General features: G+C 46.4%; 1 protein-coding gene across 2 annotated transcripts in view; it reads left to right on the top strand.

The window, feature by feature from the left end:
* Positions 1–27,553, top strand: part of PolZ1 (DNA polymerase zeta catalytic subunit) — a 282,317-nt gene that overhangs the window by 157,690 nt on the left and 97,074 nt on the right. For both annotated transcript variants that reach the window (XM_075896104.1, XM_037424966.2), the window contains exons 11-14: positions 237–250; positions 319–381; positions 2,672–2,832; positions 22,117–22,234. In XM_075896104.1, the coding sequence (XP_075752219.1) occupies positions 237–250; positions 319–381; positions 2,672–2,832; positions 22,117–22,234 (356 nt within the window). The remainder of the gene's footprint in view (positions 1–236; positions 251–318; positions 382–2,671; positions 2,833–22,116; positions 22,235–27,553) is intronic.

The following is a 27,553-nucleotide window of genomic DNA, read 5'->3' as shown; positions in this document are numbered from 1 at the left end:
ACTGTATTTGTAGAAGATGTGGATTGTCCCTTGTATCTGCTTCTGTTAGCTATGGAGCTGGTGTTGGTGCGGGGAGGAGCCAGATGTTCATTGCAGGAAACAATGGTTCTGCCTGTGTGTCGTAAATTAATGTCTGTTTCCTGTTGTTCGGCTGAGCTCGAATTTTAGACGGCACCCATGAAACTACCCTGAGCATGGTTTGACGATGGGCCACTTGTTCTCTCTCGCTTTTGCAGGCAGGACCAAACGGGTAGGTGGGCATGTCGATAGTCTGGGGAGATGGTTGCTTCTTTTTCTCACCCATTCTCTTGGCCTCAGGCTTCGGCAAGCAGCCCAGGAAAAAGCACCATTCCTCGCTGCTAGACACTTCCCATGGGATCTGTGAGTGTTTCTTCCTCACTTGTGTCTTGTGCTTCGGGGCCATTTAGTGATTACTATATATATTCTTAGCGTAAGATTGAAGTTGTCTTAAAGTTGAAATGCTTATTTATTGTTCCCATGTCTTTGGCTATCATATAGAGTTGTGCAAGAAAGTTGAGTAAGTGATTGATGTCACTCTTTCTTTTCCAGGATTTTGACGAGGTGTTTTTCTTTACACGGCTCTGAATATAGTGGTCTTAACTTTTCCAGACTATGAGTGCGAAACCCACAATTACTCGCGTAGTGAACGCACTTTTTTTGTTCAAAAATCGTAGCAATGTTGGAGAGGCATTTATTATGAGAGGCAAATTTTATGCGAACTTTTTCTGGATAAAGAAGAAATGCAGTCATGAAAAAAAAAAAACGGTCGCTTAGCTTTTTGTGATTGACATGTGTACGTGTACAATGTTTGGAAACAGCTCCTTTGTTGCACTTCACTCATCTTCGGTGGTTGAAGGTGCTGCTGCTGTGCCACGCCCGCGCACTCTATAAAAGTGCCTTGCAGCTTTCTTTTCACGCAGTTGTTCAAGTTGTGATCTTAAGGGGCGCCCAGAAACGTGCACTACGACGCTACTGCACACTTAGCCGATTTCATGGCAGCCTTGCATGATGATCACGGCCCGCCGTGATGACCGTCAACGGTCACCGCCGTGAGGATGTCAACCGCCGTGAGGATGTCAACGGCCGTGATGACCACGGCCGTTGACATTGCAGCAAGCTACTATCAAAGCATCAAAAGAAACCAACAATAACAAGATTAACAACAAAATACGGCTGCTCCCTCGCGGTCCATAGAAGGTTACTGTAAAAAATGTAGCCCATATCTTGCGTTTTTTGAAGTACGCGTAGATAACAAACATGAATTGTAAATTATAGTGAGAACAAGGGGTGCTACCATGTTGCGGAAATCGTCACGATTTTTTCTGGATGACAAGTGATTTCTTGTGGTTTTGCAGGAGGCTGCAATACGACGATGAATGGCCCTTTGTGACACCCATGGTGACAGCAAATCTTGTCGTTGCTGTATTACGCTAATTGCGGAACTGCGCCTGGGCACATCTGCACGGCGTGTGCACAAAACTCTTCATAGACTGACAAAGACGACGATCATATGCAGAAGTGCAACAGCTGCGCCAATTACACCAACTTGATACAAATCTCCATTTCTCTGTCGAGCTGCGCCAAAACCATGAAATTTGCCGAAATAGCACTATGCTGCATCAAAATGCCTGACCAGCCTCAAAATTTTCTCAGTTGCACTAATTGCAGTGATAAATCGCGGCGTCACATTGGCTACCTGCAGTTTGCGTCATCATTCAATCCAAGCGCGCAGACCCTAACCCTAAAGCACGGTGTTAGATATGTTCCCATTAGGTCAGAGCACTCGCGAGACGCGATCGACCAGCTAAAGTAACAAAACCGTGCGCCCTGATTGTAGCGAATACCTATCGGCGGGACGACGCAACTTCAAGAAAAAAAAAAAAAACGCAGCATATCCACGGAGTGAATGACGATGAATGGGGCGAAGCTTTGGGGGGTATTATCTGTTAACCGTGAATCATCCTTAAAATCTTTACCTTAAAATCTTTTCTTTAAAATCTTTGCCTGCCATGTTGGATCTGTGGCCGCTACATAGGTTCATTTAGTTTTACCAATTACTACTTTTAGGTGAAATCATGCAGAATAATTTCTGGGGAGCTCTGCAGAGTTCTCTAGAATCATGGGTGGGCCCCTGGTAGCATACATGCAATGATGTGTCTCAGTATGCTTAAAGGTTTTTATTCATTAAAGACTGTGTAGTAATATTTGTAAATTCGTTGTAAATTCGTCAAGTGGGTGATTTCACGAAAGTGGGGTTTAGGGCTGTCGTGTGTGACAAAAACAACGATGACCGATCAATAGGCAATGTTATTCACCAGATGGCTGTGGCTCATATCAATGAGCAGATGAAAATGTCTTAAAAAATTGGCCCTTTGCTTAGTAGACATCTGCTATCCAAAATAGTCATTGTAACCTTCTCTCAAGCCAAGTTCGAGGGTCAGGGACCTCTGTCGGTAAGTTGCGATGACAGAAGAGTTGATCGCTTGTAGAGGAGTGGATTTTACATGGAGGTGCCAGCAGCTTTGGAAGCAGGAACGGTGCTAATTTCTTCTACAGTGTCCACCAGCAAATGCTATCAGTTCTGTGGAGTTCTGCAGAGTGCAAGCACTGGATCTGAAAGTGTTGCATTTATTTTCTGAAACGCGAACAGTGGACAGTCAAGACGAGGCACTGGCCGAGGCCCTGGCTCAAGCGGCATCGAGCTGGCAGCGGAGTGGAGTAGAGGAGGAGGACAGCATCTTGGGGAGTCTTTCGACACCCGACAATGTGGTCGATGACGACGACGACAACGATGTCGAGGACATGACACAGGTATGGACGAGGGCCCCCGTGGAACTTGAAGCTTATAGAAAGCGTGGTAATACGTCCTTATTACTGTACTGAGGATTGTGCACAGTGGCGCCACATGCCTCTCGCCACTCCTTTGAGGGGGGCGCTGCGACCCTGCCATCTTTTGCCGCTCCGTACAGCGCGCGAACACATGAGTTCAGGCCCGCTTCTCCACTCATCGCGTGTTGGAAAACAAGTTGCCTAATTGCTGAAGGCACAGAATTGGTTTGTTTTGACTTCTTATTTGCGCTAGGTGCATCGAGCTTAAGTTTATTGAAAAATGTGTAAATGTAAGAGCCCGAAGTACAGCTTTCCGCCATCAAACGTGTAGACATTCTGAGGTTTGAAAATAAATATGTATTGCTCATAAGCACTGGCAATAGTTGAACATGTTCAAGTGAAAAACTTTGCCGGACTTCACAAATGTCTTGTTCACAGCCTAAATTGCTTCCTAGTCGGTTTGTGTGTGGGTGGAAGGCTTGTCGTTTGCGTCAGTCAGTTGGTTCGTGTGGTTTACGAGGAGAATTCTTAGGAATTTTTTGGCTATGAGATCTGCGGATCGTCGCGAGTGGCTGTCGTCGACGCTTTCAGGCCAGCTTAAGATGGGAGCGCGTTGCAAGTACAGCTGGACTCTTGTTTGCAAAACTTCTAGCACATTTCTGCTTGGCAGGTGTTCAGAGGTCTTATCAAAAAAGACCACTATCTTGTTCAAAAGAGCTACAAACTCAGGCCTCGGGTAGTGTAGTTCGCCCCTCTCGTGCTCGTAGCAGCTTGTACAGCTGATGCTGCTTGTTGTTGGTCGTCAGCAGCGCAGCGCAAGAGTTGCATCCGAGGTCTGTAATAAGCTTGGCGATGTACCGTATTTACTCGATTCTACCGCGCTCTCGATTGTAACGCGCACCCGGTTTCCACGACGAAAAAAAAAAGTAAGACATCGATTGCAACGCGCACCCATTTTTCTCGTTGGCCCGCACGATCACACCACTCGGGAAAAACGACTCCTTTCGGGAGCGTCTTCCGTTTAAATATGAGGTACGGGGGAAGCTTGTGCCTATCTGATGTGCAACGGAGCATTACCGTCACTCTAGTTTTACCGTGGCCCGATGTCGGCACGCGAACTTGCTTCGCCCCCTTCTTCTCGCCAGTTGTGGTGCCAGGCATGTCAAAGTAAAGAGGCGTCTGATCGGCATTCCCGATTTGCCCAAGCAGGTAGCCGTTGTTGTGCCGCTAGTTTAGGACGAACCTCTGAAAACTGTGAAGCTTTTCTTCGTACTCCTCCGGTAACTTTTGGCATATGCCCGTTCGCCTTCCAAGGGAAAAGCCTTTCCTCTTCATAAAGTTAGTTAGCCAGCACCTGCTCGCTTTAAACTGGCTCGGCATTAGCCCTTTTTCTAAGGCTAACTGCATAGCCTGCACTTGGAGCAGTTCTGTCGTCACGGGCCGCTGTGCCGCTCACTGCTCAATCTCATACACGCCGAGCAGCTCTTCAATTTGCGGAAACCGACCCTGCTGTGGTTCACTGAAGCCTTTGCATGAATCTTTGACAATATTCTGCTTTTGTTTCCGCCAGTCCCACACGCACGTTTCGGGAACTCCGAATGACCGCGATGCGGCCCGATGTCCGTCTGTTTCGGCACATGCGATGACTTTTCTTTTAAAAGCCACATCGTGGTGCACTCGTCGAGTTTCTGGAGTCGGCCCTTCCATGCCGTCGATGCTAATGAACTACAAGATGACGAACTCCTCAGCACACGTACGAAGTGCCGCACATGCGAAACACATAGGCAGAAATGGCCGACGCGCCATGCCAAAGCTTGTAGGGGGCGGCCATTTTGGAAATGCCGATGGCAATAGAATGACCGTATTCTTTTTTTTTTTCGCAATCGATTTTAATGCGCATGCGATTTATGAACTCGCCTAACCGAAAAAAAGGTGCGCGTTAGATTCGAGTAATTATGGTAACCGCCGAGGTATGCTAAGCCGGAAAAGGTGACAGATGGAGACGGACAAGCCGTGTACTCTAACAAAGACCTCAGGTCCTTATCAAGTATATACGATATCATCACAGTCTTTTGCTCAACTTCCGCATTAGATAACTTGATTTCTTTTGGTCTTTGGATGTGCAACTTGACGGTGTGGTCCAGAGCAGCGGTGACGGCTCTAGCATCCAGCATGTCATTTCTGCCGCACATTGACCGCACCCTTCCGAAGATTGCTTCGATGCGGTCACTTTTCAATTTCTTTCTCAGGACATAACTGACGTCTTGCTCCAGGAGGAAATTTGTTGTTTCCACCGTCGACTTTGTTGTAAAAAGCAAGGCTTTGTACGTCTCGTTGGTGATGCCAGCACTCACTGATTCGATGGAACTCTTGTATTTTTTCCACATTTGAGAAAACTCACCCTTCAGCCACAGTAGGCGTTTGTCATCGCTCATAAAAATTGGAGCTTTGTGGCCACTTCCATTGAATAAAGTGTCATGGCTGTCAAACTATTTCTTCATGGGCTTCATGAAGAAAATGGTTGAACTTTCTCCCTTGAAATCTCTGGCAGCACCCGTTGAATTTCGCTGAAGGTGCTCTACGGCTGCAGACACTTAAGGGGTGAAAATTTGAATGGCTTGCAGCATATTCATTTTTTCCAAATTGTAAGGGAAGACATGTTTCCTCGTCAAATCTTGGGCCAGCTTCACAGTCTTCTGTTTTTGATGCTCGTATAGTTTCTGCACAAACGCAACACTAATCACCCTTGTGCCATCTGTTAGTTCACGCTCGAGGAACTGGTTTCTAACGTTTTTGAGCACGTGGCAGGGGTCAAAATTCAGAAAGATAACGCGGTCGGCGTCGTGTGGATGACATACAACTGTGTTGAGGTTGCCATTACCCATGTGCCTAAACATCGTCACGTTTGCTGAATAATTGTTCGTGACAATGTGACTGATGATAAAGCCACATGATTCCACAACAGCAATGACCTCCCTCGTCCATGCAAAGAGGTCTCTACCGCTCAGTTGCTTCATGAAGTAGTACGAGCATAGAATCTTGTACCGACTAGTGGTACCATGCAGCACAAAGCAGAGGACTCTATTCGCAAAAGCTCCTTTCACTGTATTCGCCATGCTACTCTCTGGCTTGTCCTTGAGGCCAAAGACTGCATCAGCCTTCCTATCATAGATACACTTTTGTTTTATGCTAGCTTCATCTATTATTAATGAGGCCATATGTTGTTTGCTGCTGATTAGCGAGGCCTCGTGAACCTGACGGTCTTTCATAGCATTGCTCATAGCCGATGAAGTTGGGCTTGGACCTATATACCTCCGAAGAGTGTAGTGTCAGAATCCCCGAAGTGCGAGCGTGATCGTAGCCTTTTGGGGACAGAAAGCCCCATATCACACACTCCCTAACAACTTCTTCTGGGTACGCTGAATGCTTATCTCCGTAACATTCTATTTGATGCAAAAGAAACACGGCCTTTGTCTCTCCTTTCTGTGCATCTGTTGCGATTTTCTTAACACACATGTGGTGCTTGATTTCGTGATAATACACGAGCGCCTTTTCCTCTTCTTTCAACAACTGCTGCACCTTCTCATTTCGAACGATGGTACGACACTTAGGAGCGTAATCTTCCTATCATAGCCAGGTATCGACCTGCGTGATGAGCATTGCTGTTCATTGTTTTCATACAAGCAATTACTGCTTCTTGTTGAGTGAACGCATCTTGTGAAGTCGCAACATCCACATATGGTTTGTTGGTCTTTTCGCCTCCTTGATGTTTGGCGTAAGGGCAAATCTCTTGAAGCACGATCATTGCGAGGCTTCTTTGCACTTGGTCTCGTGTAGGAAGGATACTCCTCCAAGAGAGTAGGCGCAAAGTCGGGAAGAAGTTTTCTGATGCAGCACGCAGGCACATAGTCTACATCGCGCAAGTGTCTGCTGCATACGACAGTCGATGCAGACTTGTCGATGATGATGAGGTTGTCTCTCGCAATATTCTTTTGCCATTTAGCGCACAGTTCAGCATTGCTTGGGAATGTCTAAAAAGAAGCACGGGGTGTTTTCCCCATACAGGACTTGCAATACGGAACACAACAATACACCATTGCACATCTAATATATGTCTATGTACTGCTCGTACTGAAGGCTGTACGACCATCGTCCCGAATCGGAAAATCTCTGCAGACTGAACACTGAGAAAGCTCTGAACAAAATGCAGCCGCGGTTGGCATTTACCAGGATAAAGCAAGTCTCACTAGAGGGAAAGAGTAATCAGCAACAACCTGTTTGTAGAGCCACAAGAGAATAAAAAAAAGAGCTGTTTACTTGCCAGAAAGTTGGGATGTTGGTTTCTCTTCCATAATATGTTCTTCCACAAACTCTAAATATAGCACAGAAATGATTCGCACTAGAGATTTTAGTTCGAAAGCAAGTGGCTTGCGAGCGCAAGCAGCTGCATTCTTCACAGTATTCATAGACGTGGCTTGCAGTACGAAGGAACGATAAAGAGCTCGGGGTCTCCAGAATTAGCGTTTACAGGTGATGTTGACACCTTGACTATGCATGCTACTCCTCCAGAGCATGCCGTCCAAAGGGGTTATTCAGCAGCAAAAGTCCACTTTTTTTTATATTTTTAATCGTCGGAGATACAAGTCATGTACGTGCTTCAAAGAGCTCTCAGGCAGCAGACTGCAGCTTTTAGCCCTGAAATTCACTACAGATGTATTTCTAAAAATAAAGAAATAGAAAATAGCTAGCAAAGGGAAGGTGTGCTCGTCATTTCTGTAAGCAACCACACTTAAATGCGGCCTCGTTATCCAACGAGAGCGAGTGCCAAAGGTGTTTGGGGCTAGCCGCTTGCAGAACAGATGCAGTGTTTATCTCTCTACCTCTCTCTAATCGTTCCCAATCCTATATGCTTCATGCATTATGCCTCGTTAGCCCATTTTCCGCATTTTTACTGAGCTTCAGCTTGTTTTATTAACGATCACATGCACACCTAAATTATGCGTGGAGCTGTCTGATAACATTAGTTTTTTTTTTAAATGAGAGACGATCTCTCTACCTCCGACTTCTTGAGTAATCGCCCTCCCCCTCATCGTCGAGAACCCTTGTTCCACGGCTTCAGATCGACAATCTCCCTTGTGCCGTGTGCGCCGCGCAAAAGATGAAATTGCAGGGTCGCTGTGCCCCTACGGCCGACAAGTGGCAAAACATACTCAGAAACTTGTATTGTATTTGCGACGGTTGAAAAGGCCGTAAGGAAACAAGCGCACGCAAGTGCAGTCTAGCCCGGCCGTGCCCTGTGGCACATCCCCAAGAGAGATAATTACCATAGAGGACGATCGGGTGATGTCTTAAGAAGCTTCTTTTCATCATATATTGATTATATACTAGAACTGCCGCCTAGCAAACATTCCAAAAAGTACCATTTTATCATATATACAAGTACCGCCATCTAGCGGGCACTCCAAAAACTAAACTCCCCTGTGGCACATAACCAAGAGAGGTGGTTACCACAGAAGACGATCGAGTGAGGCCTTAAGGGGGGACACGGGTCTTGAAAGGCCGAAAATCGCAAAAAAAAACGAGTTTTTGAAGTTGACATTTTCAGAATATGCAACTATTTTTGCACCTATCTGAGAAGTTTCTAGCTTCTCGCGTCACTATTTCTGGCACAAAATCAATTTATAACACCCTTGTGAGATTAATCTGAGGTCAAATAGACGCTAAAGTCACGCTTTTTCCACGCCGAACCGTTGCCATTACACATGAGCTATCGTGGTCATCTTGGTCTCGTTTGGAAGGGTCGTTCTTCATCTTCAATTTCCCGCCACCAGTGGCTCGCCTTGCTTATTGGTTTATCAGCCAAAACGCATCATTGAGAAGCACCACCGCGGGATTCTATTGGCTGCTTGGGGCACGTGACAAAACCTAGGCACGCGATTGGCCAAGTGGCGTTTTCGGCATCTGCTTCTTCATCGTGATGCGCACGGACAGGCGTCATTTTGTCATGGTGCAGTCGACTACCTGCCGCAGTAAAAAAGTTACTCGCCGCACTAATTTGTGAAGCGGGTGTGGCGATCGTTCGTTCGCTGTGAACTTCAGAAAGAGCCCCGCTATCACTCAGGGCAGAAAGGATAGCAAACTCGCGGCGTTCAACACCGGTCGCCGAGTCACCGGTGTAGGCCTAACTTACGTACGAAGCCGTCGGTTGTCGACAACGTCGCTGAAAGCGGCAGTGTTTTGGAGCCTCAACAGTTACAGGACGGCAAGTAAAAAAAGCAGAAGTGAAGCTACGAGAGATACCAATCTTTGCAATGATAGAACGGAAGCGCAGTATTATCACTAAACGCGCCAACGTTGTAGGTTCCCCCCCCGTCTGACGTGAACTTCTTGACGGGTCATTAGAGTGGAGTTCGCCGCGCGTCGGCAAACAACAGAAAATCAATCCGTTTACGGTGAACGTGCTCGCTGCTCGCGCATTGGAGGCTACTGGCAACAGGTAGAGTGCTTGTAACGACGCCTCCGCAACGATGAACATATTGCGCCGGGACCTCCACTCGAAAATGTGGCAATCTTGCATAAAAAGGAAAATTACACCTCACTGCTCTTGGAGCCTTGAAATTGACGAGCGAGTGCACGAGTTCGGTCTGCGATATCAGCAACTCAATCTGGACAAGCCGGAAAACCGCTTTATTATACGATGGATTGCGAATTACGCACGCACATTCGTCGCATATAGGCGTCACCGAACTGATAAGCGGCCTCGTCGGCAGACGAGCACACGGCAACCGCATCAGCTCGCAAGCGTGCCTCTGCGGAAAACATGCAGCGGGCATTGAAAAAACGCCATTTACGTGACACAAAACAGCAGGACTACATGCCTGGTGCCTACTGAGAAAGCTGAATTTGCAAATCATTGTAAATAAACAGCTTTTCCATGCTACTGTCCTACCAAAATGGACTTTTTGCATGATTTCTCAGGATTCCAATTTTGCTGCAGTTGCAAACTTGTCTAAATGATATCTCTGCCTCCATAGCAGCTAGGACTGTCATTTTTGTTGTGACATGTAGCTGTATCTTTAGTTTACACAATTGTAGGTGTGAATTTTTGATTGAGAGCTTGAAAAAATTTTATTTTTGCCGGAAATTGGAGCTTAAAGTGGGTGTGTCTGCAACACTGAAATGCAAGGTGCGACAAACCTTGCTAAAATTATCAAATAAAAAAAAGCACTCCTACTGTTGTGTAGCTTATGTTCATTAGTACACTGGCATGTGCCAATAGTACCGTATTTACTCGATTCTACCGCGCCCTCGATTGTAACGCGCACCCGATTTCCACCGCGAAAAAAAAAAAAAACGTAAGACATCAATTGCAACGCGCACCCATTTTTCTCGCCGGCCCGCACGATCACACCACTCGAAAAAACTACTCCTTTCGGGAGCGTATTCTATTTAAATATGAGGTACGGGCGAAGCTTGTGCCCATCTGACGTGTAACAGAGCTTTCCGTCACGGTAGTTTTACTGTGGACCGATGTCAGCACGCGAACTTGCTTCGCCCCCTTCTTCTCGACGGTTGTGGTGCCAGGCAAGTCGAAGTAAAGAAACGTCTGATGGGCATTCCCGATTTGCCCAAGCAGGTAGCCGTTGTTGCGCCGCAAGTTTAGGACGAACCTCTGAAAACTGTGAAGCTTTTCATCGTACTCCTCCGCAAAACTTTTTGCATATGCATGTTCCCCTTCGGAGGAAAAGCCTTTCCTCTAAATAAAGTTAGTTAGCCAGCACCTGCTCGCTTTAAACTGGCTCTGCATTAGACCTTTTTCCAAGACTAATTGCATAGCCCGCACTTCGAGCAGTTCTGTCGCCACGGGCCGCTGTGCTGCTCGCTGCTCAAGCACATACTTGCCGAGCAGCTCTTTAATTTGCGGAAACCGACCCTGCTGTGGTCCACTGAAGCCTTTGCGTGAAGCTTTGCTGTCGAGAATCTTCTGCTTTTGTTTCCGCCGGTCCCGCACGCACGTTTCGGGAACTCCGAACGACCGCGATGCGGCCCGATTTCCGTCCGTTTCTGCACACGCCATAACTTTTCTTTTAAAAGCGGCATCGTGGTGCTATCGAGTTTTTGGAGTCGGCCCTTCCACGCCGTCGATGCTAATGCACTAATAGATGACGAACTCCTCAGCACACGTACGAAGTGCCGCACATGGGAAACACATAGGCAGAAATGGCCGACGCGCCATGCCGACGCACGTAGGGGGCGGCCATTTCGGATTTGCCGATGGCAATAGATTGACCGTAACTTTTTTGTTCCTACTCGATTCTAACGCGCATGCAATTTATAAACTCGCTTAACCGGAAAAAAGGTGTACGTTAGATTCGAGTAATTACGGTAGCTCTGCAATAAAAATTTCTTGTGTCATTATACCGGCAAACAATAGGTACAATAAAAATTTCTTGTGTCATTATACCGGCAAACAATAGGTACAATAAAAATTTCTTGTGTCATTATACCGGCAAACAATAGGTAGTTAATTTTAGGATATCTAAACAACTAATTGGTTTAGAGGAACAGTAATTATATTTTTGAAATCAGCATAAAAACTCAATCACACTGTGAATTTTCTTTATAAACACGTGAAGATATCTGGCATTTTGTCTCAAGTAGTGTCCCCGCTTCAGAAGCTTCGCCCCTAAAAAGTTACATCATATCCCCGAAGGGGACCATGAGGTGATGCGAAGCATCGCAGTTGTGTAGGGGGAGCAGTCGGTTTTTTCAATCAAGAAACTCGCCAGCAGACGCTGCCTGCGTTGGCTTTGCGAGGCTCTGCTGGGTGGAATGCCTAGAGGAGAGGGAGGAGCAAGTGTAGATTAGCAGACGCTCTCTGCGTTGGTGTTTCGAGGCAGGAGAGGGGGAGTGTAGGAGAGGAGAGAGGAGGAGACGCCCATGCGCAATGGGGTAGCGAGCGCAAGCAGGTGGTATGAGAGAAGAGAGCAATGTGCAGCTGCTGCAGAGAGGAAAGAAGGAGAGTCATGCATGCGTAGTGTGAGTGCAGACAATTGACGCGTGACATACCCGCTAGCAAGGGATGCTCCGCATCTAAAAAAGGGACAGCGTGCGTAGCCTTCCTACAGAACCTCATTGCAGTGAAATCATGTGCTCGACATTTGAACAACTTAATTATAAGTGTGGCAGTTTGGGCTAGTTGGTATGACATGACGATAGTTATAACATGAGAATAGAATGACTACAAAGAGATGTCTCGCGTCCATCTTGTCTTTTTGTAATCTTTCTGTTCTCGCACTATAACTATCGTTAATTACAAGACAACGAAAGTAAATTCGAAAGGACTGCGTAATTGTGGCAATACCCACACCACGCTTTTTGTGCAGTGATGCTTATGCTACACATTCGCTTCAAGGCAGTTTCTGAAGGCTGCCTAAGAAGCCGACCTGTAAAAAAGCCGACTTTTTTTGCCGGCCCAAAAAGTATGTTTAGGAATTTGGACTCTGCATACAAAATTAGGGGGTACTACTATAGTGAAGGTGGACAGATGAGATTAGGAAGTTTACGGGTATAAAGTGGCAGCAGCAAGCACAGGACCGAGTTGACTGGCAGAACATGGGAGAGGCCTTTGTCCTGCAGTGGACGTAGTCAGGCTGCTGACAATGATGATAACCGCAGTGAAGAAGTCGACAAGCTATTCAGGACAGCTGGAGTTGTGCTTGGTACACGCAGCCTGATTATCAATTAGCCACTTCATGAGTGAAACTTTAAAGAAGCTTAAAGCTCTTAAAGCAGCTAAAACACTTACACCACCACCACTTTGCGGCACGTGGAGCAGTCCGTTCACCTAAATTTTGCTAGGAGGTTGCTGGCGGACGCACCAGTATGCCAGTGCTTCCAGGGTCTATAGGTGGATTGAGAAACAGGACAGAGATACTAAAATGCACGTGAAGTGCACCTCCTACTTATAAGTCTAATACTACAAAAAATAGAAAAGATGTCACCCATTCGTTGTGAAAACACTGAGTAAAGAATGCATTACTCAATTGAGACCTGTCGGCAAATTCGCCATGTCGGCATTCATAATTTTAAGTGAGGTACGGGCCTCTCAAATTCATCAATTTGGCAAAAAGTAGCCACCAGGGGCGACCCTGGCCACTAAACTAAGGCTGGCATAGTTAACAGATTCACAATTCGCTGTCCGCGATTACACGTGAGGTCGAATCTTCGCCGAAGCCTTTAAAATCCTGAGAAAGAGCAAAAGTTCGCTTCTTTACACCTGCGTGGGATGAGTGCGAGCGCACGAAGGGCTCGAGAGAAACAAAGCGGCGCACTCCGCTGTCTGTGGCCTCATCAGCCGAACCTCCCTCGGTGCCTCGCACGACCCGCAGTTAGCCGACGCTGCAGCAGAAGTGAAGACCGTACCACTGAGATATAACACCATACTAGAACACTATCGCTTAACTCGCAGGCTGTATCCGCCACCTCACCTCAAGCTGACTAAAGAAGCAACATTTTGAAGACTGCAAAGTAACACGTATATGCACAACATCTTACTGCATAGAATCTACCCGACAATATACGCCTACAACTGCCTGATATGCAACGTGCCCGACACACTGGCACACCTAATATTTGGCTGCTTGTAGAGCTACGAAGATACTAATACAGGGGTGCTACAGCTGCGCCAATTGCGCCATACAATTTCATTTCATACAATTTCATTTCTTGAGAGATACAATTTCATTTCTTTCAGCCGTGCTGCGACAAAACCCTGAAATTTGTTGAAATTGCGCCACGCTGCGCCTAAATGCTCAACTGGCCGCAAAATTTCTCAGCTGCGCTAATTTTAGCGGGAAATAAATGCCCTGTTGGCAAACTTTACAAAACGCTATTCAATCCGATCCAGTTGTCCAGACGCTGTGCGGGCGAACGCCCCTACCAATGATGTATAAAAGTTGGTGCGCGCGGGTGTGGGGCACTCGGCAAGTTGTTGCGTTTTGCTGTATTTCGTCCGCTGGCTACAACGCTGCTGGCTGTACATGGACATTCATCATGACCAAAGGTAAGCACCTATTCAAACCGCGTTTCGCGCAAAAAACTTTGTGGGTGTGCCACCGGTTTATTCGAGCGAGTGGAACCTTTTGACGAACGCTGCCGACATAACTAATAAAATGGAGGCCGGGTCAGCACACCGCCATTGTTAAAGTAGCAGGGCCCACGTTCACTAATTCGCGTGTCGTGAAATGTTAATACGCACCCGTTCTAAATGTTCTAACGGCTGAATTTCCGAGACAGGTGGATATTTTAGAGAGAGATTTTACCTTTGGCACGAATATGCTGGTAAGCATGGTTACGCGTGACGGCGTTTACGATCAGGCGTGCTAGTGCGGACATCTCTCGCGATAGGCATCTTCAGCTTTCTAGTGAGTGCGTGTGGCGTAGCCTTGTTGGCGCTGCCTTGAACGTGTTGCACGCATTTAGTACGGAGCAACGGAAACGTGATTCTCGCTGCAACCTCCTCCTGCGCAACGACAAGGAGTGAGTAGCACATGCACTATCGGAAGCTGCGTACCCAAGAAGATCGTAGCATTATCCAAGCTTGCGGTCACGGCCGGGCCGGGTACGAATAACACTCGCACAGTGCAGCAAGCGCACGGGCAGTGAATTGTTCTGAGCTTAGTAGGCGACGAGGCTTGGATCCATGCGGCAAAAGGCACCGTGTTTTAATAAAACGATGCTAATTTTCACACCGTTGTATTTCATATTGCACTTTTTGTGTGCGTGCGCTTTCTGTTTTAGATGGCATGAGCTTTTCATGATTATTTTGTTTCTTACAGGGAGAAGTACGAAATTCAGTGCGTCGGTCGTAAACGAAGTGGATTGCAACGGCGATGCTATCAGCAAGTGGTGCAAGCCAGGTGTAAAGGACATGGAGGCTTTTTGAATTTTTTGCAGTGTGTCAATTTCCTGTGCCCAGCATGGCACTGCTGCTGTCAAGCGGCATGCAAGCCAAAAGAAGCATTTAGAGGCAGCAGCGAAGCGGCGAGACACAAGTGGTGTGCTGCTAGCTCCTAAAACTGTGCAAGCCACGATAAATTTTTTGCAGGGAACGCCTCGTGCCACATTGCAAGATCAAGTGTGTGGGGCGGAAGCCATTTTCGCTATGGCTGTTGTTTCAAAGGACATTCCCTATGCCTGGGGCACCACTGCTACGGACATTTATGAAAAAATGTTTACTGACAGTGACGTGGCCAAAAAGTTCAACTGCGCAAGGGCCAAGCTTTCTTACGTCATCTGTGATGGGCGGGGGCCCTTCTTCAAATAAAAGCTCGTTGCAGAGTTGTGTCTGCCGAAAGTGTTTTTTGTCCTTGTGATTGATGAAACTCCAAAGCCTGAGCAGCGTGTCCAGCAGTTAGATCTACCTGTGCGGTATTTCTCCGAGAGTAGGCAGCAGGTGGTTGTTGAGCACTTGCATTCGTGTAACCTTGGCCGGGCCACTGGTGACATAGTCGTGGAGTGCATAGAGGATGCCCTAGCTGAGCTACCGGGTCAAGGCTTACTCTGCTTCTTCAGTGATGGCCCTGACGTCATGAAGAGTGTGAAGTCCAAGTTAAAACAAAGAATTAACCCAAATCTGGTCGACGTGGGAGAGTGCACTCTGCACAAAGTGCACAATGCATTTTCAAAGGGCCTAGATGCATTTTGCTCTGATATTGAACAAGTTGTCAGAGATGTGTACTACTATTTTAAGCATTCATCTGTGCGTTCTGAGAGCCTAAAAGAACAGCAAGAACTCTTGGGTTTAGTTCCTCATGTTTTTCTCCGGCACGTGTCCAACCGCTGGCTGACACTACAGGATTCGCTAGGCCGTGTGCTATAACAGTTCACTGCTTTGCAGTCTTTTTTTGTGGAGAAGAGCCACGCTGTGCGTCAACCAAATGCCCAGACTCAGCACAACAGGCTCGCTGCAGCTTTTGCCAGCAAGACTCTGTTTGCTAAAATGTTGTTTCTAAGAAATGCGGCAGAACTTTTTGCTGGGTTTTAGCGCTTGTCTCAAAAGCAGGAGCCACTTCTACATGTCCTTCATGATGAAATCCTGGCACTGGTGCGAGGAGTTTTGAGCCGGGTCTTAAGAAGTGAAGTGTATTGCACCAAGACTGCAAAAGAGTTGACAAAACTGAACCTGGACAATGGAGCGTTCCGGAAGGTGCGCCCGGAAGTTGGGATGGACACTGAGAAGGCTATGGAAGGCTGGGACCCTGCAGAAAAAAAAACTTTCCACCTTGGGGCTCGTGCATTCTACATCACTTGTGCAAAAGCACTTCTCCAGAAGCTTTCTCTCACAAACAAAGTAATCATGCATGCAAAGTTTCTTGCCTTGAAATGTGAGAATGCTGAACAGGAGGTGCGGTCCTTGCGGTACATTGCCGGGCAGCTGCAGCCTCAGGTCATTTGTGGGGATCAAGTGTCATCGCTGATCGACGAATGGAACATGCTCAAGTGTGATGGGGACAGAGGCACCCTGCACTTGGAAGGAAGGGTGGATGTGTACTGGGCCAAGGTGCTTTGCCTGAAGACTACCACCGGAGAACTGAAGTATCCGTTGCTGTCTAAGATTATCAAAGCACTGCTTTGCTTACCACATGGCAATGCTGATGCTGAAAGAGGTTTCAGCGAAAACAAGAACCTGTTAGATGGAAGAAGCTCGCTGAGCATTGCCAGCATAAATGGCATGCGCCAAGTGAAGAGCTTCCTTCAGCATTATGACGGGGACGCAACTAAGGTGCCACTCAACGCCGACCTGCTTAGGAGTGTGAGGCAATCACGGGCTAAGTATGCGCAAAGATTGAGCCTCGAGGCAAGCTCGAGCAAACGCAAGGCAACGGAAGATCCTGTCGTAAAGCAGCCTACTCACGAAGCAGCAAAAGCTGCTTTAGAGGACCAAGTGGCAGCCAGCAAGGCATTGCTCACGAGTGCAGAAGAAATAATCAACGCAGGTGTCAAGAAAAAAGACATGAATAAAGTGTCAAGTGGCCATGTACTGTTGGCAAAGGGGAACGCCAGCCTGGAGATTGCGCTTAGAAAGCTCAGTAAGCTCGAAGAGATTTCTAAAAAAAGAAAGCATTAATGTGTGGTGTCTAGACTCGTCAAGTTGAATGGTGTCTGAACTAGTCAAGTGGAGTGATTGAACTTGTCAAGTTGTCATGTCTCTATTAATCAAGTTTTATGAGCTTCTTGCCATATGCAAGATCACTTGTTTTTGTCTTGTTAATAGGTGTGAAAGCTGTGTGTTATTATGGTTGTGCGAATGTTCTCGGCTGTTTATTTGCTATTTAGGTCATCTTATGGCAAAAAATAAAATGTTTGAAACTACTCCAAATTTGAAATTTTGTGCTCCAAAATGCAGGTATGTCTTCCCGTAATCTGCTCCAAATTTGGGTTTATCTGCTCCAGAAGCAATGTTTGCCTGCTTCACAAATTGCTCCAATTTATATTTTGGCTTTAGCACCCCTGCTAATACCAAGCCTGCAACAATCGCATGTATCGATCTCATTGCTAAGACGTGGGAGGCCAAGATCGCCGCATGGGACCTAGCTGACCAACGAGGACTTGTCGCCCAGGCGCAGGAGCTGATTGGAGCCAGCAGATTCCTGGAATGAGGGACCCTCCCACCTAAAGTGACCCCAAGCTCACGAGCTCGGGAGCACTGTTTTAGTACAATAAATGTTTATTAGGGGCGAAGCTCCTCTTAGTCTAACATTTTCCTGCGTCAGGAGCATCCAGCAGTATCTTCGCAGTATAATAGATGGCGCTGTCTCATCATCATTTCTCGTCTCATTTCCTTTGTGGCATTGGTCTAATAGATAGTGTGCAATAGGACGGCACGGACGGATGCACGGACCAAAGCATGTACGCAAGCATGGACGGTAGCACCGACGAAAGCATGGATGGATGGGTAGATGGATGCACGTACGGATGCACCAACGGAGGGACGCACCGACGAACGGAGGCATAGACGGACGGACGCACAGACGAGGAAGAGTCATGAAAAATCTTGGGACATAGTAGAAAGCTGAAATCCATTGTGGTCATTCTTTGATAGCCCAGATGCTACAAAGCAGTTTTTAAAAATTTTGATGAGCAGTCTTTAAGTTTTAACTTTCTTCAGGACTATAATTAGCAAGAAAATTCATTCTGCGAAAACTGGCTCAGGAAACTCAACACTTGCGTTTTCATCAGAAAACTTGAGCAGAATAGCTATAAGTGCTTTTACACACTCTTTTCTTCTTTTGCCTTGTCTACATCTTCTTTTGGTGTCGTTTGTAATTTATTTTTAGGCGTAAAGCATCGAAGTGCCGGGTCCTGCAATCTCGGAAACACTCGGCGTCACGCTCGATAGCACCGATTCAAAGCTCGTACCGAGTCCGACGATCTCGGAAACACTCAGTGCAATTGTGGCTCCAGCCATGCTCGATGTGTCAGATTCTCCACTTGCGACGGCTGACAGCACAGTTCAGCCGCTGCAAGCGTCTACGCAGTCGGCGCTCTCAGCAAACTGGCCGAATCTCAATGCTCGTACAAACCGTATAGTGTGCCTCCGCGCACAGGACAGGAACAACCAAGTACAAGGAACACAGAACTAGTGCAAAAAGAAATAATGAAGAGAAAACAATCGAAAAAATAGAGAAAGGCCAGGAGCAGCTCAGCAGTCACCAGTCAAGGCGAACGGAGCAGCGAGCAAACATCGGGCAAGGGCGCGCCATAGTAGGGAGCGACCACCCCCGCTGCTGCGCAGCAGCCAATGGCGGGCACGCTTTTTCCCTTGAGATATGAATGCGCTGCTCTAGTCAATCAGCACTCCCATTTGCATCGCCTTGCGCGAATACGCCAATAGAGTCTCAACCGTGCAACTGACGCCATTTTTCAAGACAGCAAACAAGAGGGAAAGAATTGACGCTCAAAACAACACCAAGATGGCACTAGACGACCGCGTGATTTAAGAATGGCCCGTGCGCAATGTTTGGTTTGATTTGGGCATTTTTTGCGCGTTTTGGAAGCCGCCACGACCTCGAATGTAGCATTTTTTTCCCGCCTTGCAGCTGAATTGGGGTTCGATAATTACAGAATAAGTAGTTTATGAGACGTACATCTCAAAAATATGGTTTTTTGAAAAGTTTTTGCGATTTTTTGGTTTTCGGGAACTGCGTACCCCTCCAGTGCTTAAAAACGTATAATAAGCATTAGTGCAATATCTGGCAACACTCACTTTGAAAAAGTGGTAACTGTAAGTATGGTGACAGTTTCGTGTGGTAGTTGGTCTTTATAACCTGAATTTATGAGCTCTTCCCATATGTGAGAAAAGAGAAGGGGAATGTGCTTGAGAATTGCGAAGAATTAGTGTTATGAGGTTAGGCGAATATTGCAAAATAGGCTCTTTATTTGAAATTTTTGGAAATTGACTTTTCCTGTGATGGACAAGAATCGAGTTTGTGATGAGTACGACTGTTAGGTCGAATATGAATGCATAGGCTTGTGTGAATTGTGAATTCTAGCTTCAAAACTAAGTAGAAGAGAAGAGGGGTTTTGGTTTAATAATTGTGAATCGAATTCGAATGCCATATATCGCGTATTAGATACAAGTGGGCATATTGTCAGCATTTCGCTAACCTGCAAAATATTTAAAAAAATTGGAACAAGGCCTGTGCAAATCTCATTTATTTTCATTCGAACAAAGCAGAAACAACTTTGCATTGTTGCAGGACTTGAATTTCAGTAGAATGCAAGGATAACCTGTAAATTATGTCAAGTTTTGAAATTCACCATATTTAGCGCACTCGAATTCAAATTGAAGTGAATTTGAATACAGTATGATACCAACTATAATGAAGTTCGCTGCAATGAAATTTCCACCACAACGCCGATTTTTTATTTGCCGTTAGCCACCTATGGAAGACAATGTGAAAAATCTCTGGTCACAACAAATGCTTTTCCTGTATACTTTCGGTACAACGAAGTTTTCACGAGTACTACCACATAAAGAAAAGAAGTTTCCCTTTTGATTTCTGTGAAGTTCTGCAGCCAGATCAGCCATTTTTTTGTTGGCTCAAGACATCCAGAGCGCGCAGACGCGTCAGAACACGCATGTTTTCATGCACATTTTCTGCCACCACATGCACATTCCGTTAAATTTTTTGCCACCGAAATGCTGTGCGACAGATTGCCCATCTGCTGTGATGCGGCCAGCAGGTAATGCGCATGTGAGCCGCGGCAGAATCGGTCTTCAAGACTCCCGCAATGTTTTTGATGACGTGCTCAAAACAAAACTACTGCTCATCGTCACTAGCCCTCCGATTGTGAATGACATCCATGGCATTGTGAAGGCACACGCGCGGCTAGCGCGCATGTAGTCTAATCATAACCACATTCTGCCCCAACCTCTAGGAACACAGATGCTGTCGTGTCGACGCGATCACGGGCGACTACGAAAGGATGCGTGCATCCAACAAGCAACAGCTCGACCCAATACTACTTGCCGCAGCCTTGCTGACAAAACCACGTCGATGCGAACTAAGATAGCAATGATGCCGTTTGGAACGCATGCGCACGACCGGCGCAGCACGCTTAAGTTGATAACGGAACTACCGCTTGCCGCAACCGCTGCACAGGAAACCGTGGTCGCTATCGTCTTGTTCATCGATAGAGAATGCGCTGCGGAGGTGCGCAGCTAGTACAGCTTTAAATGAAAGGCAATAAAACCGTAAAACGGCCCGAAGCGTTCCGGCTTTCCTGCCGTTCACTTATTGATATGGTAGTACGGAGCTTCAGCACTTTCATTTGCAGATTGCAATGTCCCTCTAGCGAAGCTTCGGCACACTCAAAGGGTCGTCTGAATATCGCCTTTTTCCTTGTATAACCCGCCCGCGCATACAATCGGCACCTCGAGTAGCAAACAGCGAAAGAAAGAAAAAAAAAAAAAGCCGCCATATCCACGAAGTGAATGATGATGAGTGGGCGAAGCTCCGGAGGTAAACCTGGTAAACCATGAATCCTCCGTACATTTTGCCCACTCGATTTTATTGCAACGCTCCCCCTAGCGTACGTCGCCGCACTATATCGAACGATGACACGCGCCATATGTGGCATCATTCCTATTTTATAACACCTCGCATCTTTCATAATCAACTACACGTACCGCCGTCTAGTTTATAACATCTTGCATCTTTTGGACGGACGGACGGACAAACGGACGGACGGATAGACGGTTGGATATGGCTGTACCCTTTAGATCGGGCGGTGGCTAGCGTAATACTTAGAACTGAACGAGAGGTGGCTACATACAGGGGACGCACAGCCCACGCCTTAAGGAGCTTCGCTCCTAAAAAGTACTTGCGTATTGACACAGGGTCGCCTTCTTTGCATCACCGTGAAGCCAACTTGCCCACCAAAGTTCTCGTATAACCCGCACGACGACTTGGGCTTCAAATTTTCTGTATATTTTGATCGAGTTCTATGCAAGAAAATACTCTTACAGGTACGTTTGAATTGGCAAGAGTTTAATGCATGCACACGCGGGGACCAAAGGACGAGTCATAATCATGAGATCTTGATAGATTTTGTGGTCGATAGATCAAATTTTGCTACAGTGAAATTCTACGACAACGAATTTTTTCGGGTATCCCGTCAATTTCGTTTCAGCGGGATTTGACTGTACAGTGAAACCCCTTTATAAGAGACACTAATTGATTGATTGATTGATATGTGGGGTTTAATGTCCTAAAACCATCATATGATTATGAGAGACGCCGTAGAGGAGGGCTCCGGAAATTTCGACCACCTGGGGTTTTTTAACGTGCGCCCAAATCTGAGCACACGGGCCTACAACATTTCCGCCTCCATCGGAAATGCAGCCGCCGCAGCCGAGATTCGAACCTGCGACCTGCGGGTCAGCAGCCGAGTACCTTAGCCACTAGACCACCGCGGCGGGGCTAAAAGAGACACTGATATGTGAGACAAATGGGCATAAGAGACACCAGTGTGCCTACATTAAAGTACGCACTGATGAGAAAATGCATACGAGGCACCCTGCTTATGAGAGACATCTCGTATAAGAGACAAAAATTGCTGCCCGGAGCATGCCTCTTATAAAGGGGTTCAGTTGTACTGTAATATTCTCACAAGCCTAGAAATGCAGTCTGGTTTAGCGAGAAGCAGATCTTGACCACCGTGCTGCATGTGATGAAGCGCTGTTTTTGCCGTCGACAGGTGTTTCAGTTGGCAGGCGAAAGGGAACAAGACGATGCAGATAGCTCGATGTCAGACCACTCCGATGGCAACGAGGCCTACGACCCTTTCCAGCTGGATGGTGCAGACGACCAGCCAGGTGGGCATTGTTACTCGTCAACAATCGTGCGTGGTCACTGTAAGCAAAGATAAAGCTGGGTGAATTAAAGGTAGTAATCTGGCACGTGGGGCATTTTAAAAGTTCCACCGCCTGCATGTAATCGAAGTCTGTTATTTTTTTTGTGTATTCTTGGAAATGGGTCACTCGATCCTAATAGCACGCAAATGTGCATCTAAGAAGAAACCCAACATGCTCTCAGACAGCTGCTTGCTGTAAAACTTTAATTTCCCTGAGCTACAAAACGTGGTTACTCAGAACCTGCGCTTCAACTTGGCAACAGTGACTCGCTTTCATTTTTACGAAGAGGCGCGTGCTTGAAATCAGTCAAAGATGGCATGAAAGCAACAAAGTTGTTTACGGCAGCATAGCAGGCTTAGGCTGTTGCCTATTAAAAGCATGCAGTATGCTTCCAATAGTGCTACATTACACACGCAGTCAAGCAGGTAGGTGATGATGCTTAGTGGGCTAGGGAATTGTCAACCAAAATTTTAACGGTCATTGGCAGCCGCCACCTAACCGTCACTCTTTTTTGGTGCTTATTAAAAAGACTGAATACCTTATGCAGTACATCATGGCATCATTGAGTTGAGAGCTGCTACTTGCATTCGTGGCTTATTGTGTTCCAAGACACACGTGATAGGTCGTAGCTCTAGAGAACTGCATCAGATCAGGTTGCCTTGTGAAAGGTTACTGGTGGGCATTGTGCTCCTTTCTGATTTTTGTTGCCCTCATTGTCATTCTGCTGCTGTTGAAATGCTTGCAAAAAGAGCTAACTTGCTTGTGGCACCACAAATCTACATGTGGTGCTTGCCAATCTAAAATATCTTTGTCGCATTTAAATTGGAGTAGAAAACATGCTAGAAATGTTGGAAAAAAGTGTTCATTGTATGTGGATGCAGTTTTAATGGCGGCCACATAGGAACATTGTAAGGGCTACGAAATATTGCCAGATCACCATGTTTGAGATAATTGTAAGTGGAATTGTGTGTGTGTGTGTTTAAAATGTTCATGTGGATACAGTCCCTGGCAAATATTCAAAATTACAGACAAACCTACAATAAGTTTATTTCAATGTTTAGGCCAGGGACCGGCTTTTGTGAGGGAAAATGTGTGTGTGGATGTGTACATGCATGCATATACAGTCGGACACGGATATATCGAACACCAGTAATCCCACTCCTGCACCAATTGCACCAAAGTGCGCCAAATTAGATTTACTACACCATTCTGATAATATCAATGGAAATTGCACCAAACTGCACCAAAGTCAGATTTCGAAACTCATCTATCATTGAAAATAGCGACGCCGGCGCGTCGATACATGTACACCTTGTTCTTGGAGGCCACGAAAGTCACAATCTCGTACCTATTTAATTTCGCTGTATAAAGTGTGGTCATGCATGCGTCCTAACATCCACGATGCACCTATTTAGTTTCGTTGTATAAACTGTGGTCTTGCGTGAGTCCTAAAATACACGATGCTATGCTTGGTGCCCGTGCAACTGTGTTGTGCAAGTCCGCTTAACGGCGAAACGCGCTCTCTGCAGGGGCTTGTGACGTTTAGTCCTATCGGTAGCATGAAACTATGGCGGTGCTTTATCGGTGGACGTCGTACATTCCAGGAACGTTTCTGATAGTTTGTGTGAAGAGTTGCGCATCATGTAATAAATCAATTTTGAATTTTCACTAATAACTGCATCCGTGTCGTCAGAATGTCAGTCACGTCTATGTCTGGACATCGCGATCTAAGTTTTCGTGCTTGACGTCAGCAGAAAACATGTAAATGGTAGGAGCGCATTGGCACCTTTCTTTTAATATACTTTATGCATGGATCATCTTACAAAAAGCTTTTTCGTAATTCCTTCGACCAGCAGATCCGCATTTATAATCACTGTGGTGGCAAGAGCGTCCAAAAGACCTTGCCCTTTCGAACTCAAGGTTGGTAGGGTCCGAATTGAAAATTCTCGCATGCTTTCTTTTTAAATGTCGTCTCATTTGTAAAAGCATGCCTCCTGGTCTGAGCCGCTGCAATTTGGTTTTAATACGCGCAGCTGTAGTGAGGCCGTCGCTGGCGGCTCTGGTGTCAGAATGCCTGTGAAGCGATTGTGTCTTGTTAGACATCCGCCTCTCGCTTTCCAGGGTCAATAGGTGACGGTTAAAAAAAAAGAAGAAGAACTTCATGGCATTTTGTTTATTGCTTAGTTTTTAAGGAATGGGTGGAGGGGAAACTGCTGCGTCGCTTGAAGTAGCTGGCGCACGCCATCTTGAGGCATGATGAGACTGCTCGGTAACTTTTTGTGCTAATAACATCTTCGTGTTTAGATAACTTACGGCATGAAAGCTTCGCAAACTGGAGTGATCATCGTCCTTTTATCCAGCATTCTTTTAGGTTACGCGATATCGGATCTCAAGTAAGATACAATTTGTTACTGTCACGTAGGCTGTTAGGAGTGAATGCGATACCAACAAATTGTATTGCGTGAATGGTGCAAACATGGTAATTATGAGATGGGTGTCATGTGAGAACATGAATACATGCCACAGTCAAGGTACCAATACATTTCGACGGGACACGGTGCGTGTGCTCGCCGGCATTCATTTTGTTCCGTAACTCCGGCGTTGCCATGCCAGGCGCCGGTCCTGCCATATACTCGCAGGCGCGCGCCGCGCTGCGTTGCTTTGACGCATGCTCGTTTGAGAGCGTCCGGCATCCCTCCATCACAAAAAGAGGGAGCCTCCATCACGAAAAGAGGGAGAGGCAGTGCTGTCTGGGTAACACATTTGCACAAAATGCAGCATGTCGCATTTCGCGCCGGTTGCCGTTGCTTTGCACCGACGAACGCTGGACCCGCCGCTCGCGCCTGGCGTCAAACTATAGAGTGCTCGAGTTTTGCTAACGTAACGTCGCTGTGCCCAGCGTGCGTGCGAGTCAACGCTACATCGGAATATATTGGGCCCTTCATGATGCGCCCGTGGCCGTTTTGCTAGCTCCACATATATCAAATTTGGTGTTACGTGACGTCAATGTATGACGAAATATATGACTGGTGCAAACATGATAATTCTGACACGGGTATCATGCAAGAACATGAAACACACCAAGCTTATAGCGTGCTCGAGGGTGTTTCGCTAGCTTCACACATCCTAAATTTGGTATCATGTGACGTGAATAGATGACGAAGGTAAACAACACATGCAAACATGATAAATGTGACATGCAAGTCATGTACGCCATTATTTACCTTCACCTCCCGACGTTGTGCTGATTTTAAAGTGACATATCAATCTTTCTCATTCGTGCTTCGCATATCATCGATTCCCACTGTACGAGAGATCTGCCAATTTGTTATTTATTTAAAAATGCCTAGAGACACCCGAAACATCTCTTGCACGCCGATGCACGTACAGATGGAATCAGACTATAGAGTGCCCAGCCGGCTGCCCCAGCTGGCGTTTTCTTCAGAAATATGTAAAGAGAGACGCCGTAATGCTCCCAAACATGGTCGTACCGCATGGTAGGCAATTGTGCTGTAATGTAAGCATCAGTGGCAGATTGTAGCCAACGTGAGATAGAAGCCGCGGCTTACAACAGTGTCGACAGGCACGCGCTCTACTGCTCTAGACCAGTGTAATTCTATCTGTACTGCACGAACGGCACGTACGAATGGACCTCTGAAATGCCGCGACGATGGTGTGGCCGCCTTGTGATCAAGGCTCAGTGCATACCTTTATATTGCCGCTCTAGAAAGCGAAGCACTTTTTGCCCAGTCTGTTCACATTGAGAGTACAAGGTAAAAGGCCAGTCATAAATGGCGCGTGCGCTGGCGATCACACCCTTAAAGTCAAAGCTCATAACGCTTCCCCCTCGCATTCCAAGCTCGTTCTTTCCTGTGCCTTGGACACGAGCGATGCGTTCCTCTCTGCCTGAGTAACAATAGATGGGAGGCCTGGCATGCGGGGGGGATTTTATTGCATCCGCGCTCAGTGCAAAAGAGATAGGTTGGTTTATCTTGTCTCTGCTTTAGCGTCGTTCATCACCCCATTTGCGCTTTTACTTGCATGTAAAACACAATGCGCCGGGGTATACTATCGATTGGGACATTAAACAAAGTATGACGGCCAGTGGCGTAGCCAAGGGAGAGAGGCACATCAAGAATGTGCCCCCCTCCTCCCACTCCCCACCACCTCCCAAATTTTTTTCGCCATGGCATATATAGCGCAAAATGATCATTTACTTGCTCACCCCAAGCCCTTTTTTTAATTTCTGGCTACACCCCTGGTAACGGCAAAAACCAGTTGAGAATGTCCGTATAATTGCTATCCTATTAAAAACAAAATAAATCTTGCCTGCGAGTTGTTTAGGCATAGGCAGGTTTTTGGAGTATAGAGAGAATGCCGTAGCCACACAAAATTTTGCTGTAAAAGGAAGGTGAAGTTTGTTAAATTGTGTAGTTTCAGCACAGAGATGAGTGCTGGAGGAGGTTGGCTTTGTGAGACCAGCTGAGTGACATCATATTACGCCCAGCAGTCTAATCAGTCGTGAAGAAAAAGAATATTTTTTATTCTTGAAGTCACCTTAGGTAACTGCACTTGGAACTGTGCGAGTCTCTAGCGTTGTACGTCACAGCATTTGTCTACCATATCTGCTTATAACCACATAGGTGTATATGTGTTGTTATTTCATGAAGTACAATTTTTTTCAACCAGTGTTCTGTTTATTTGTTACAGAAATAATCGCTGAACAAGTTCTTTCGGAATGCCTCATAGCATAACGACATTATTTTTGTATCATCAATTGAAATAGGGAGTGCTTCAATAGGATGATTGGCACCATGAAATTTGCAATGAACCTATATTGGGAGCCAGGGCGACCACTGCAGAGGCCAGCACTGGTGTCGCTGTGACGTAGTAAACGACATCACGTGACTCGCCTTTGCCGTCGTCAGTGCAGTGTGCCTAGTTTCAACCCAGAATCAGTTCATTTTCTAACTTCGAGGTTTGTTCATACGCTCATTGCCGCAGTACCGAATGCATTCGAGTGAGTCTTAATGCAAATGAGCCCTTCCAAAACGTCGCGTCACCGAAATGGGTGGATAAAACTGAAATTTGCGAATCAACTCGGCATTCATCCTCAGGTGTGCAACTCATTCAGCGATCACTTTTTTTTTAAGCGTGCGTGCATTTGCGAAAATGTTGCATCTGGGATTGGAGATAAAATGTTTGGTATGTATGACGGTGTAGTTCGCGGATCTGTAGGTATAGGAATTGATTGCCTCTATTTGTACCACGCTAGAAAGA

The sequence above is a fragment of the Rhipicephalus microplus genome, chromosome 5, assembly GCF_043290135.1.
Source record: "Rhipicephalus microplus isolate Deutch F79 chromosome 5, USDA_Rmic, whole genome shotgun sequence".
Classification (NCBI taxonomy): domain Eukaryota; kingdom Metazoa; phylum Arthropoda; class Arachnida; order Ixodida; family Ixodidae; genus Rhipicephalus; species Rhipicephalus microplus.
This window is presented reverse-complemented; position numbering and strand designations above follow the sequence as displayed.